The following is a 15,689-nucleotide window of genomic DNA, read 5'->3' as shown; positions in this document are numbered from 1 at the left end:
ATATATATATTACATATATACTCTTGTTTTCTTGGATTTAATAAATCCCTTCAGAAAGTCATACCAAAGTCACATCAAAGTTATATTTATTGCTTTAAAAAATGTTTACCAAAAAAAGCTGTTCATTGTAGAAAAATCATAAAACATTAAGAATCAAAAAACCTCATCACCTAAAAATAATCACTATTACTATCTTAATTGCATTGTGTTCTACACACATGCATTGTATATATAATAGACACTCTATATTAAACATTTATCACACATGTTGACAAATGTATGCTTGTACTGTGTTTTGTTTGCTACTTGCTTTTAAAATTTTGTTTTTTCACATAGCTCGATGTTAGTATCAGTCTAACACAAATCATCTTAAGAGTGAAAAGAATATATGTATGTTCCAAGAACCATTTAACCATTAACTTAAGCAAGTTTCATTTTTTTAAAAGACTCTAAACATACCTGCCAGTAATATATATATTCTTAGGTTAATTTTTTAGATCAACAGGAGAGACCTTATTTTTTAAAGTTTTTATTTTTTTATTATTTTTTAAAGATTTTACTTATTTATTTGAGATCTCTCAAATTAATCAAATAATCTCAAGCGAGAGAGAGAGAGAGAGAGAGAGAGAGAGCATGCAAGTGGAGGGAGGAGTGGAGGGGGAGGGAGAGGAAGGAGAGGAAAGAATATCAAGCAGACTCTGCACTGAGCATGGAGCCCGTCATGGGGTACTATCCCAGGGCCCTGAGATCATGACCTGAGCCAAAACCAAGAGTCAGATGCTTAGCCGACTGAGCCACCCAGGTGCACCTTTTTTTAAATTTTGTAAACCTATTTGAGAATTTGGTAGATACCGCTAAATTGCCCTTCAGAAAACGTCCTCTTTTCTACCAGCATACATATATTCTCATTTTACTACACCACCTCCCAAACTGGGTATTTTATTATTGCTATTTTTTTTAAGCAATTTGATAGATGAAAATTAGGTCTTTTTCTTATCAAAATTTACATCTTTGTTCACTATTACAGATAGGTGCGTGTTTCCTGTACCAACAGTCCATTTATGCTCCTCTGGGAATTAATTTTCACCTTATTTGCCCCATTTTCTTATGGTATGCTTATATAACTTTCTCTAAATCATCTTACAAAATCTATTCCTTATCAGTTAAGAATATTTACCCATTGCCTGTTGTTTCTGTGGCCAATTGCTCAACTCAGCTTTTCCTTTTTTAATTTTAATTATGTTTTTATAATAATACGTACCTTAAATTTTGTATATTTATCTATACGATATGTTCCCTTATCTGTAAATGTTTTATGTCTGCTTTAGAAAGACATGCCAAAATAGGACACATATGCAGCAATTTTCCCAGCCTATTTCGTGTATTATTGATCTTTCAATCTATGCCATCTGGTATTGATTCAGCTGTAGGACAGATATAACTAAATATTTCCTATATTAATAAATAAATTTATTAATAAATAAATAAAATATTAATAAATATTTCCTAAATATTTCCTATATTCCATCCCTGACCTTTCCACCTTCTTTTAAATATTTCCTATATTAATAAAGTAGTCTTAAACTTTTAAAAACACACCAAGTCATAAGAGTGAGGCATGGAGATCTCTACCAGGAAACACATCACTTTACATTTTAGTCTGTGTCATAATTGGTGACACTGCTTCCCATAACAAATACCATTTTTTCTCCTTGAATGAAAAACACGTAAATACAATGCTTTTCAATCTTACCATTTACCCCAAACTTGTAAATGTGTTTGGCCTTGCTTTTCCTAGAGAGGAAATTGAATATTACTGTTGTGAGTTTATCATCATCAATATTTTCTGGTGTATAATCTCAGAGTGCTACTGAACTTGGTGCATTTTACATTCATAATTAAATATCTATATACTTTTCCCCCCTTAGGGTCCACCAGATTTAGTTTATGGAGGTCCTATGACAAGGGTACTTGTATATTGCAAAACTGGGAATGTGCACTATCGAGGACAGAATGTAAATTGTGTATGCAAGAGGAAGATGGAACACCAAAGTAGGCTCCAGACAAGAAAGGATAATAAAACTGAACTGTGAAATCATAACTGATTGCTGTGGCAGAAGAGTAAAGATCCTACTAATCTAAACAAACGCTGGAGAGAGAGGAAAAATCCCCTATGAGAAATGAATCAGGTGTTTTAGAATACAGTGTCTCAGTGGATAATTTACTAAAGAAACTGAGGAAGTACATGGTGAGAGTGTGGCGCAGAGGACTAGATATAAATGCACATTTTCTGAAGTGAGTAACACGCTGGAGTTTAGTTTGAGTGAGTGTGGTGGCACCTGGCCCTTCATCTCTGTGCCTCGGTGCTCACGTGCTTGTGGAAGGAATAAAAGTACAAAGGAAAGATTACAAGTAAGTATCAAAATGAAAACTCTGGTGACTAGGTTAATAACATAGTAGTGGTTACTCAACTTTTAGGGTCAAGCTGGTGTTGGAGTGATTATTTTTTATATGTTTCCTACCATTCTACTTTGCCACATCTCAACTACCAAATCTAGCAACAGAGATGAACAGTTAATAAATACTAATGTATTAGTTAATATATGCAAGTAACATGTGGATGGACATCTGGATTATCTATTGCACTCAGAAGTGCACATCATTACAACAGGAAGGTGTTTTGGTTTTCTATTGACGAGTAACAAATTACTACAAACTTACTGGCTTCAAACAACACCCACTTGTATCTCATAGTTATGTGAGTCAGAAGTGTGGGTTGAACAGGTTCTCTCCTCAGGGTCTCACAAGGCCAACATCAAGGAGACAGGTGGACTGGGGCTCATCTGGAGCATGCGGGTCCCTTTCGAGCACATTCAGGTTGTTGGAGGAATCCCAGTCTCTGGGATTGTAGGACTGAGGCTCCTCCTTTCTTCCTGGTTCTCAACCGGGCAACATTCTCAGCTCCCAAAGCCCACCCACCATGCTCAGCCACCTGGCCTCCTCTACAACAGGTCAGCGTCCTTCTTTAAGGCTGTAGGAGTATTTGTTACAGCTTAGAATGCCTCTAACTTCTTCCATCCCTGACCTTTCCACCTTCTTTTAAAAGGGCTTAAAGACTATTACCAATATTCTTTTGTGTATAGTCAAACCCACTAGGATAGTCTCCCTTTTGATTAATTCAGAACCAACTGATTAGGGACTGTAACTACTTCTGCAAAATACTTTTTGCCACAAAATATATATAGAGAGATATAACATGACATCACAAAATATAACACGACATCCCATGATATGCACAGATTTTTCCTGCACACAAGGGGAGGGGTATTTACAAGGCCCGCACAGCAGGAGGTGGAAATATTGGAGTCATCACAAAATTCTGCCCATCACAGCCCGCCCACTGACCCCCAGTGCTCTACTTTCTTCATGGATGCAAAATAGATTCTCCCTTTCTGATACTCCCAGGAGTATCATTGCAATGCAGCACCAAAGTCCCAAACCTCACATCCAAACCATCTAAATGTGGTGCAGAAGAGGCTCCTGGGGGCTGTCCTTGAACTGCAGCCCCAGCGTCCGTTTCCCCTCCACCCATGGACCCAGGGATCCAAAGAGACAAGCCACCTACCCCGGCACTCCAGCACACAGTGGTGGGAGAGGCACAGCATAATGGACATAGAGATTCTGGTTGGAGATAGGGACAATGGAGAGTAAATAGTAATAGTTTTAAAGTTCAGCAGGATAAATGCTGGATTTCTCTGGACTATGTTTCCAGTTTTAGGAAAAGCCCTCTGCTGCTGTGGGCTTCAACTTCCAGGCTCTTGGTGCTGCTCTTGGAGTCATTCTTCCTTTCTTTGAAAGGTGACACACGTTTGCAGTTGAGCAATTTTATCCGATGGCTTCCTGCCACAAGAATTTTGGGGTTCCGATGGTATCTTCCCATTGGTACACCACCCCTTTCAGTCCAAACTGAAAGTGTTTCTGCTAAAATGATTTCCTCAAGAACCCCGTGGCCCTTGCTTGAAATTCACTGGGTTTTACCCTTGGACAAATGCTTACCCAAACTGTCTCAGAGACAATCCTGTGTCTCTCCTTGTCTCCTGCTGAGGTGGCTGAGGGTCATGGCCCTTGTCCTCCTGGATGCCCTTTTGTTTGACCGGAAGATCCATGAGGCATACCTTTCACCTCTGGAAGTTGTTGGTGGCAGAAATAACTTCCTTGTAGTCGTATGACTGAGGTTCCCATTTTCTTGAGAGTTGTTGGCCAGGGATGCACTGAGCTCCCTGAGTCTGCCCCTCTAACAGGCAGGCAGTTCACAACATACCTGTCTGCATTCTTCCTGCAGGTCAGCAGTTCATGCTTCACCTTATTTCAGAGAGCTCACCTGATTACTCAGGTCTGCCCAAGATAATCTCCCTTTTGGTGAACTCCAAGTCAATTGATTAAGAGCCTTATTTACATTTGCAAAATAACTTTTGCCACAGAATACAACTGAATCACCGAATGATATCCCAAGGTATTCATGGGTTCTGCCTACCTCAAAGGGAAAGGGATGTGAGCAGCTTCTACACCAAGAGGTGGGACTCTTTTGGTTCATCTCAAAATTCTGCCTTCCACAGAATTCTTCAACTCAATTTTCCTTCTAATTTAGATGCTATTGTATGTATGTATTCATTGTAAATAAATCTACAGTTTATACCTGATATAGTCTTTGCCACAAATTAATACAAAATTAAATTTCTCATTTTAGCAAATTATCGTAAACAACATGCTACAACCTTAAAATGGATGGTTTGTTTTTCACCCCTTTTTACGTGTCTGGTTTTTTTTTCAAATATTTTTTTTTTTTTTTTGTCAGAGAGAGAGAGAGCCCAAGCAGGGGGAGCTGCAGGCAGAGGGAGAAGCAGGCTCCCCGCTGAGCAAGGAGCCCGATGCGGGACTTGATCCCAGGACCCCAGGATCATGACCTGAGCCGAAGGCAGCCGTTTAACCAACTGAGCCACCCAGGCATCCCTTTATGTGTCTGTTTTTAACATAAATATGCTATTCATTAAATAAGTATTAAGTGATTAAGATTTTATTGTGCAAAACCTTTAAATGAAAGAAGAGCAGCTAAAGACAGAATTTCAGAAGTCAAAACTAGATATTACTTATTTATTGATCCATTCTAGTTTTTGCAAATGTATGTCACACAGAAAAAGCTCAAAAAGTTTGGCAGGCAGCTCAATTTGAACACATTTCACTAATATTTCCATTATGTATATTATACAGTTCCATCATAATTGGTTATGAATTTTCATATATTAAGTATGTTTAATATTGAAATTATACTAACTATAATCAAATTTCTAAAAAATTGAGTGATTCTTTAGAGCAAAATCAATGACTTATAAAAAGTGATTCAGGGGCTCCTGGTGGCACAGTCAGTTAAGCAACCGACTCTTGATTTCGGCTCAGGTCATGATCTCATAGTCGTGGAATCGAGCCCCGCATCAGGTTCCATGCTCAGCAGGGAGTCTGCTTGAGATTCTCTCTCTCCTCTCCCTCTACATATTCTTTCCCTTTTCTGTAATTTATTCAGATACCTATGCAAAAATACGATGATTTGAAAATATATTTCTATTTGCTTCCATTGGTCTCCAGATGAGTTTCATGTACTGTATGATCATAGCATGTTCATGTACTGTGTGATCATAGCATGTTCGTATAACATGCAGACATAAGGTGCAACAGATAGGACAGAAGGATCAAATTTCAGTTTGTAAAGCATATAAACCCGTGCTGACATATCTGAGCTATACGAGTGATGTATAAGTGCTACCTATTGTTATCACCATCTTTATCATCATCACCTTTAGAAAATGGGAGCTCTGTCCATTCCTTACAAGTGACAAAGTTATCCACAAGAGAACTTATGAGCTTAGAAGTCTGGTCTTTAATCCTTGCCACAGTAGTGTTCAATCACTAAGCAGGGAGTTGAGGGTGTGCAGGGAAGTTCAGTTAACTTCCTGGATCTTTTCTTATTCTGTTTCAATTCTCAAAATGTTTGGGACTGAAATAGATGGTCCCTAAGCTGTCCTTTAACACCTAAAAATATGACAAGCATAAAGCAGAATCAGACCTATAAATACAAAGAATAAATGGATAGGGAGGGGGTGGGGGCTGGGCAAAATGGGCGAAGAGGGTGGGAGATACAGGTTTCCAGTTATGGAATGAATACGTCACAGAATAAGGGGCACAGCATAAGGAATATAGTCCGTGATACTATAACAGGGATGTAATGGGACAGATGGCAGCTGCACTGTGGTGAACACAGCATCATGGGTAAGCTTATCAAATCACTAAGTTGTACACCTGAAACTAATGTAACATTGGGTGTCAATTATACTCAAAAAATTACATCATATGGTCCCAATACAAGACCTTTTGATAGATGTTAGAATATTATTGAATATGCTATAAGCACTTCTCAACACTGGGCTGGGGATATTACCTAATAAATGTTGAGAACCAAGAAAAAAATTAAGGAACCAAGAAAAACAGCAAGGTGGTTCCTTATTAATTGAGTAAGACAAAGCTGTTCATTGATTTTACACTTTTAATCTTTACTCCATATGTGTGTGGGTGTGTATGGAGTAAAATTAGAGAAATACACATTAAATATGAATATTATATACATATTATATAATTATATTATACATAAACTACATATACATATATTATATATATATATATATGTATTTTAAAGATTTTATTTATTTATTTGACAGAGAGAGACAAAGAGAGAGAAGAAACACAAGCCGGGGGAGTGGGAGAGGGAGAAGCAGACTTCTCGCTGAGCAGGGAGCCCGATGTGGGGCTCGATCCCAGGACCCTGGGATCATGACCTGAGCCGAAGGCAGATGCTTAACAATGAAGCCACCCGGGTCCCCCGGAATATAATATATATTATATAAACTTTATACCTATCATCATCAAGAAAAACAAAAATGTAATGAAAAATACTCTCTTAGCCACCAATATCGAATAAAACAATACCATTTGGGGAACTTGAAACTCCCTAAATAGAATTCCTTTATTTCTTCATTAAGAGCCCTTAAAATGGCATAACTACTCATTTCTGAGTAGTAGCACTGATTGAAGTTCAGTTCTTGTTGTTTTGGAATTATCATCTCATATCTGGGATACTTTGATTTCAATACAGAAAGACTTAGTCCATCCCCACATACTTCATCACACAATGACTTTGATTTTATGCATAGATAATGGTAGATTCCACCCAGTTTTAGCCCCCCCAAAAAGCAAGAAAAAGCAGAATGTCAAAAAGCTACATAGGCAACATGACACAGCAGATAAATTTGTTCTAATTGAAGCTTATTGTAAAATTTATGAGATAATCACAGAGAACGTTATAGCAATACTTATCATTGAAATGAGAGTGATAACCCATCTCACTGTGCAGGAACATAAAGGATGGGGGTGATTTCCTCCTACGGAGGAAGAATGCCATGTTTTTTCTGAATTCAACATTGAAAAGTCCACCCACTTGAAGGATTTCTAGAGATCCTTTATGTATATGCATGAAAACTCTATCTTTTAGCTCAGATAGAAATATTTCTAATGGCATTTGCACAGTATGATATAATTCACCATTTCTTGCATAAGCAGAATTTTAAAAAGACTCATAGAGCACTGGGTGTTATATGCAAACAATGAATCGTGGAATACTACCTCAATAACTAATGATGTAATGTATGGTGATTAACATAACATAATAAAATAAAATTTAAAAATAAACAAACAAACAAACAAATAAATAAAAAGACTCCTAGAACTCAATCACTGTTAGAGTTGAATGGGACCTTCAAAGTTTACCAGTCCTTTGTGTACAAAACACAGACATTCCCTCCACCATCCACGCCACTTGATGATCCATTTTCAGACTGATCACTCTCCATCCAGAGCCTATATCCTCTATGGGGCATCCATTCATTTTTGGAAAATCACAGTTCCTATGAGCTGGACATGTTTTTTCCTAAATTTCACTCAGACGTTTCCCTATAATTTAACAAATCTCAGCTTTCAGACATTAATCCATATCACCAACGTAAGTCTAAGGTAGTTATCACATTTTGAACAACAACAATAAAATCTCTAAGATAAACACTTCTCCTTTGGCCTGGTCTCATGTCTTTAGTTGCTTCTGCATCCTGCTCAGCCTTTTCCAATTGATTTCTCTCCTTCTCATTCATAAAACCCAGGAAAGAACAGATTATGTAATCTGCAGTTTGACCAGTGTAGCTTCCCACGAGACTGTCTCCTTTGAGTTGTTTATTTCACTTTCCTTAGTATCATTTAATACTGCTAAGATATTTTTTGTCAATTATTTAAAAAAAAGTACTGGTGCATACTGAGTTTGAATGAAATGAAACTTCAGGAAGTCCTAGGAGTCAGGGTTCTTCTATACTACTGTTGTTTTAGTTGATATTTGAAACCTAAGGATATATAATTTCATTTTCTCCCTATTACTTTTTACAGTACAGTACAGTTTTGATCAAAATTGAAGACTTTTGTGATATTTTTAAAAACCTGATAATATTCTCTAACATAGAAGCTAGCCCTTCTATATGTGTAGCATTTAAATTAGACAGGAGTTCTCAACATATTATCACCCAAGACTGATAAGAATATGGAATAAGCACCTTTAACCTCCCACCAAAGTCAAGAGCTATCGTCCACTGTGGAGCAATCAGCAGTGAGGACATGAAATGTGCTATCTCGTAGCCTGGATTTCTTCCTACTCTAGTCAAGAAAACGACAAGAGTTTTTTTGTGTTTTTTTTTTTTTTTTTGGCCCAATACCTTGCTGAAATAAAGATGCACTACCTCTATCATTTTGATCAACTACTGAAATGAGGACAGGATGGCGACATGCTGCTTAAATCTGCAATAACACTGGGCGCGATAATGCGCTCCATGATGGTATCAAGATTTAGAAAGAGTGAGTGACGTTTGGTACTTCTGGTGTCCTAGAACTCTCCAACTGGGTAATTAGAGAGGAATTTCAAGCCAAAACTCTTCACTATATAAAAGAATTGTCCAGTATATTTAATATTTATGAACTGAAAAAAATACTGCATGCTGTGCCTATCACTGAGACATCCTGGAGGTTTCAAACACATTTTTTTTTTCTAATTAATAAATATATAGTTTCAAAATACAAGGTGCTGATTTCTTAAAACTGAATTTTTCAGGATTTTTTTTCATTTGTATAAAATTATTAAACATGAGCTATTCAGGGTTTCTAAAGAACATTCCAAATATATCTATTAATATGACTCATTATTTGTTAGAACATAATTTTCTAAAATTGCTGTGCTTTGCACATAACTCTGGATATCACCCATTGTACCATTTTAAATATTTTCTGAAACTTTTTCTATTTACTCTCTTCCCAAGCAATTCTTTCTCTTTGCCTACTTTAATTGGAACTCTATCGTCTCAGACCTATTTGCAATGAATGGGACTGCAAGAGAAGCTTACTAAAGAGAACCTACCAAATATTTTTATGCAGGTTTTTAAGATTTAAACTCAAACTTCATCAGAAGCTGCTCAAGTTCCATATGCTTCGTAAGAGCTAAACCAAAGACAAAATCATCATTTCGCGGTTGAACAGTGAGCTGTCTTAAACACGGCTATGATGTCTGTGCCGAAACAGGTCATCAAAATGTGATATGTAACTCTCTCCTGTCACTGGGCCAAAATGAAGGAAAGGGAATCTCAGTGACTTTCAGAGCTAGTTAGACATGCCCTAGTGTGCTCGCACTGCATGGAGAAACACCACTAGCAGCTGATGGGACTTGCAGCCTAGGACCTACGTGAAGGACAAACAGTCAAGTGCAGAGAATCTTACGTTCTTGAAAGGATGTGAAGAGCATCTGAAATCGGCTGTTCCGACTGCCCTCATCGGCCCACATGCGGATGACCCCAAGACCCGTGCGGAGCATGACGTCATTGGCCACGGTGCTGCAGAACTTTGCCTTCAGGTCCCCCACCGAGCTGCTGCCATCATACACAGCCACAAAGTTCCTTTTGCATTCGTTTGAATTCTGCATCTCATAGTCCAAGAAGCGTAAGTAGATCTGTAACATAACAAAGATATAGTAATTTCCTCAAATCAAAACATGAGAGTAGTTCAGCAAATACCAGGCATTCTCTTTAGTTTCACAAGACAGTCTTGATTGCAGTCAAACTTAGGATGTTTCCCCTGTGGGGAGCAGGAGGGTAAGATGTACAACTAAGATCAAACCGTGTTTAGTATTTTTTTTCAAATGTTATTTTCGTTTCTTTAGGTACATAAATGTATGTTAATAAATAATCTGTATTACTACTAAAGGAAAACAGAAATCATATCAAAAGATAGTCTCTGATTTCACTTTGTTTAAATCATTTCACAGAACCACACTGTTTCATTTTTGAAGTAGAGCACATTAAAAATAATAAAATAAAAAAGAGAGCTAATCTTTGATTATTCTTGCCACAACACAGAGTCAAGCCATTTAGTGAAGTCCACATAAATAAAAATTAAATTAACATTTAATGAGTAGAAATGCCCTGTGCAACCTACTCTATAGATTATTTTTAAATACTCCCGACTACTCTATAAAGTTTTGTTGTCTTATTCAGATGATGAAATAGAGACTCGGGTGGTATAAACTGGAGATCAGACAGGGTCTCTCTAACTCCCTAGGCTATGACCCTTCCACAATATAACACTGCCATAGACATGCTGTTTTATGATCAACAGATTTTATTTGACTCTGTTCCAATGTACATTATAAAATCACAAGCAATTAATTCAGCCAAAGATAGTTTTGAAAAGAAGTCATCTGTCCTTTCAACCATTGGTTCAGCATTACTACATCTTGGCCTCTGACTTTGTCCCAGACACTATTCAAGGCACAGGGAAACACCAGTGCACAAAAGAATGAGGCTCAGTGTTGACAATATGTGTCCATTAAACCACGACACATGGACACAATGTCATACCGACAGAAGTGATATAAAGAAAAAAAAAAATCTGTGCCCTATGAGAGGGATATCTGGTATGGCTCTGAAATAAAGAAGGCATCCTTCACAAATATCTACTAAGTGTTTTATGTTTTCTAACATGAAAGGCTATGGGCTATTTCCTCTCATACACCCTTCTATTATTAATGTAACATGGGCATAAACTGAAGACATGTGTTCACCTAAAAATCCATCTCTTTCACTCGACATTCATTTTTGCTTATTTATTCGTAAACCATGAATCCCATAAAACAAAAATTTCTCGGGTTCAGTTTGTCTGCCTTAAATTTAGAAGTTTCATTCTTTGAAAATAAAAGAAATTTCTCTTTTGCCCTCAATGTTCTTACTGAATGGGGCAGTGATCCTTGTTCATTTGACCTTCAAAATAGTTGTTTCCATCTCTGCTGACAGGTCTATGATATTTCAACAGTCTCCCACCCGGCCTGGATCTGTCCAAGGTTCTAATTTTCCAGTCCACTCCCAAAGCCCAGCCACGTCAACGTTTTATTTCTAAAAAACAAATTTAATAATCATACTACAATCTTTTAACTGGTTCCATTGTAACCATTCCAAATGGTTACAATAAAAAAAAAAAGTTTATAAACAATGAACTGGCAAATTTTTCTTCTTATGTCTGAACATTTCATACTTATTTTACAAAATGCCATCCTTTATGCACAGGACATTAGTTATACGTGAGTAACCATTCCTTCTTCTCTGCCTACTAAGCTCTTCCTGTTTTTTCAAGGTTCAGTTCAATTGTTACACACCCAGTGCAGAATATTCACTGCCTCCACTCCCCAACCTTGCCAGAATTATTCTCTGCATCCTCTATGCTAAAATATTATTTTGAACATATCTTAAGCTTCAGTTGCGGGTTCCACAAAATTTTTACTACACCGTGTGCTCCTAAAAAGCTGGAGCAGTGGCATACACTTTTGTATTTGAGGCATTAAACCGTGCGTTGTAGATACTAGGCATTCCATCAGAGTTTGTCAGGGGTCGTATCTGTGAATGACTGACTGACTGGAGAATTCTATTTTGTTATTGATTTCATTTGTTTACTACCAATCGACTATTGATTGGGCCCCTATATGCCAGACTGTTTTAAGTGCTATAAATAATAACTATGTAGAATAATTGGCATTTTATTATTTGCAGTAGGAAATCAAATGCAAAAATTTCCCAAATAAGGTATTTCTACTATAACTCTGAACTGTCAGAGAACCACAAGACAGTATGCTGCAGACTTTGTAAGAAAGAACAGACTAAAAATAAAGTGTTGAGTCCAAAGTCAGGAAATGCTCATATAACCTTGAGGAAGAACAACAGAGAAATAGGGAGAAATGGGCAAAAACTGAGAAACAGTTGAAAGCACTTGAGTTTTATGATGCTTTGCTTGGTGAGGTTTTCATACAATGGCAATCTGTAACATTGCAGTTGGAGCTATTCTAAAATTTCCCAACACCTTGATGCTAACTTTAACTGCATCACTACAGACATAAAACATATGCCCTAAGAAAGTTTGCATGCTCCTCACTCCCAGGTTATGTTCTACTTTATTTTATCAGAAGTTCAACTATCACTCACGTTATCCATCTGGGTTTCACTCTTCCCAACCAAATATTACGTTCCTGAAAACTATCCAGGAAATCCCAAAATGTCCCCTTTAAGAAGGCATATCTGAAAATGTTAAACCTTCCAAGTTTGCACTAAGTAGTTTGTTTTTCAAATTTTCACACAGTTTTATAAAAAGAGATCAGGTCTTTCAGATGACCTTTACCAGGAAGCTGGAGCAAAAGAAACAAAACAGCTTGCTCAAGGGATGGAAGCAATCAATGTGGGAGCCTTAAATAGGATTAAAATACCTAACTTTTGTTTTAAAGCTCTTTTCACTACACTGCATCACCCAATCCTGACTACAAGTAAACAGATTGAAAGCACTATAAAAATACAAATACTTACAAAATCTGGGTATTATTAGATAATCTAAATTTGTTAAATGCAACAAAAATCAAGTATATATTTATATTCTCAAATACCATACAATCAACCCAACAAAGTTATTAGCCCTCAAAAGAATATGCAATTACAATTGTAAATATACATAGTTACCAGCAGGAGAAAACCTTGAGTAGGGTACATAAAAAGGTCCTTTGGAGTCAAATCTAAAGTAACGCCTCCCTCCAGTGTCCTTCCAAAGCTACAAAAACCAAATACTCTGCCCACAGAGAGAAACAAGTAATCATTTGACTAATTTAAGAAAGAAAGATATTTGAGAGCCTGATGTTTCCAGGTTGAGTGAGTCAGTGGCCTAATGTGCCTGCCCACTTAGAAAGCCAGCTTAAAATGCTAATTTATCATCTGCATCCCATACTGGCAATAACTTAAGACATTGTGCTAACACATGATTTCACTCCAATCTCTCAACAACAATAGACACTTGTTATAACCATTTTAAAATGAAAAAGGCTGAGATTGGGAAAAACTAAGTAACTTTTTCAAGATGACCCAGGCCCTTAGGTGACGACAGATCAGTATTGAACTCGGATCCACCTGCCGGTTTGCTCCCTCGTACAGCACTGTGCAGACTCCTATAATTTTTTTTTTTTTAATTCTGACAGACTTATATTCCAGAAAGAAAGTTATAATCTTAAGGAAAACAAACTGCAACAAAATAAATGAATAAGCCAGCAAAAAGCCAAACTGTTTTGATTTTCCTAGAGGGGCGAGGAAACATGTTGACAATCCAGATAAAAATGAGATTCGCGGAAAATAAATGTGTCCCTCTGAAATAAATGGGTGTCTTAAATTTTCTTAGAAAGAAGTTTGTTTTATAGAAGAGCACTGCTATAGTTAGAAAGGCAATTTGGATATTCAGCCCATGGTTTCTCATTTGACAGCTCCAGAGAGTGTCCACATTTTCCATACGAGGTGACTGATTGGTATTCTCACATGAAGTTCAATGACAGCAGTCTAAGCACCTTCTATATTTAAAGGCCATTCTTAGTAGACAGGACACTATTTATAGAGGAAGTGAACAATTAGTCACTAGATTTTATGTATTCCACTTCTGAGGCATTCTATTATTTTTTTAACTTCATTTTTTAAAAATCATTTAAGTAAAGAAATAAAATATGCCAGTGGATATTAGGTTTACTGGGTGCAGAGCTGTTGGTGCAAAAACCAACTGTCATTGGCCGGAAAAGGGATCAAGCTTCCCCACACTGTCTCTAGGATACATCATATAAGAGCCTTCCTTATATTAGGATTTAAATGATACCTGCCCAGCTTAAAGCTTGTGCCATAAGATCACCAAGGGGGAAACACCACATGACATGGGTTTTATTTAAGGTGGAAAACTACAGAAAGCTCTTTAGTCTCTCTGCTGAGAAAAAGGGAAAATGATAAACAGAATCATATATAACTCCAGTAAAATAGTCAGATTACAATCTCCTCTCAGTGAATCATTTTGATGCATTCTTCTTTCTAATCAATCACAGAGTTTGAGCTGACAAAATGATTTATTGAATAGGCCCAGAGATGCTTCAGAACACATAAGCAATTTCTAGTAATATCTGTCTTCCAAATCACACTCATATGGAGAGCAGAATCCCTTTTGAGTACTTAAAGTAAGTAAATCTAGTTAACAATTTACTAAGTAATATATTTACAAACAAACATTTAATACCAACCTTTCAACCTGGTCCCTCCCCTCATGTCACAATGAGATGCAGAAAACAGACATTGTTTGGAGCAATTATTTAAGACTTGCCAGAACAGTTTTCTCCATGAAAATACAAATTAAATACATACCACAGCCTTAGATACGCTGTCCGTGGTTTCAATACTTTCTACTTTGATAAATAAGGCCACATTCTAAAAAGCATGTAGCCCAGAACTTCATGATTGCTGTTTGATTTGTGACTGACCTGCCAGGCCTTATAATTTTAGGTATGATATCCCATGAACCTGGAGGCTAGTAGCAGCATCCCCTTTATTCAGAGGAGAAAACCACAACATCATACTCTTTTCTAAAATGTTGAAATGACACCCTATAACAAATCCTGATGGGAACATTAAAATGATTTTCTGGCATGCATAAGCAAGTATCAAAACACTCCATCTCCAATATCTGATCATACAAAACTGAGATCTCAGTTAAAAACAAAGTTGGATCATGAGATGTTTATTGGTGGTTATCTAGCCAGTTAAAATTTCCATTTTGTTTACCCAATTTTTATTTTCATTTTTGGAGATAATAAAGGCAGACTCAGTCTTTAGAACCCTAAAACTTATCATTGTAATGGAATACAGTTACTACCCTTCATCTGCTGTGTTAGTTTTCTCCTTGCTCCATAACAAGTTCCCAGAAATAGAGCAGCTTTAAACAAGACCCATTCAGTATCTCCGAGTTCTGTAGGGTAGAAGTCACTGTGGGCTGGATTATGTTCTCTGGCAATTCTATTGAATGGCAATTCTAGGATCAAGGTCCCTGTTTTCTTGATGCCCATTTACCAGGGATCACTTTTGGCTCCTAGAAAACGTTCTTAGTTCCTCTGACTTCCCCTTTTGCCTACAGCCAGAGAAAATCCAACTTTTAAGGGGCTCATGTGATGAGAA

At 37.0% G+C, this 15,689-nt stretch overlaps 1 protein-coding gene across 7 annotated transcripts in view; it reads right to left on the bottom strand.

Annotated features, from left to right (window-relative positions):
- The window catches only part of NETO1 (neuropilin and tolloid like 1), a 109,751-nt gene that overhangs the window by 25,619 nt on the left and 68,443 nt on the right, over positions 1–15,689 (bottom strand). For 6 of the 7 annotated variants that reach the window (XR_004301630.1, XR_004301631.1, XM_032422822.1 and 3 more), the window contains exon 7: positions 9,910–10,138. Coding sequence is in view for 5 of the 7 variants with exons in the window: in XM_032422822.1 (XP_032278713.1) it covers positions 9,910–10,138 (229 nt within the window). In the remaining 2 variants the exon portion in view is untranslated. Of the gene's footprint in view, positions 1–9,909; positions 10,139–15,689 lie in introns of those variants that run through there. The other variant, XM_032422828.1, reaches the window with a different exon arrangement.

The sequence above is a fragment of the Phoca vitulina genome, unplaced genomic scaffold (genome assembly GCF_004348235.1).
Source record: "Phoca vitulina isolate PV1807 unplaced genomic scaffold, GSC_HSeal_1.0 scaffold27, whole genome shotgun sequence".
NCBI lineage: Eukaryota > Metazoa > Chordata > Mammalia > Carnivora > Phocidae > Phoca > Phoca vitulina.
This window is presented reverse-complemented; position numbering and strand designations above follow the sequence as displayed.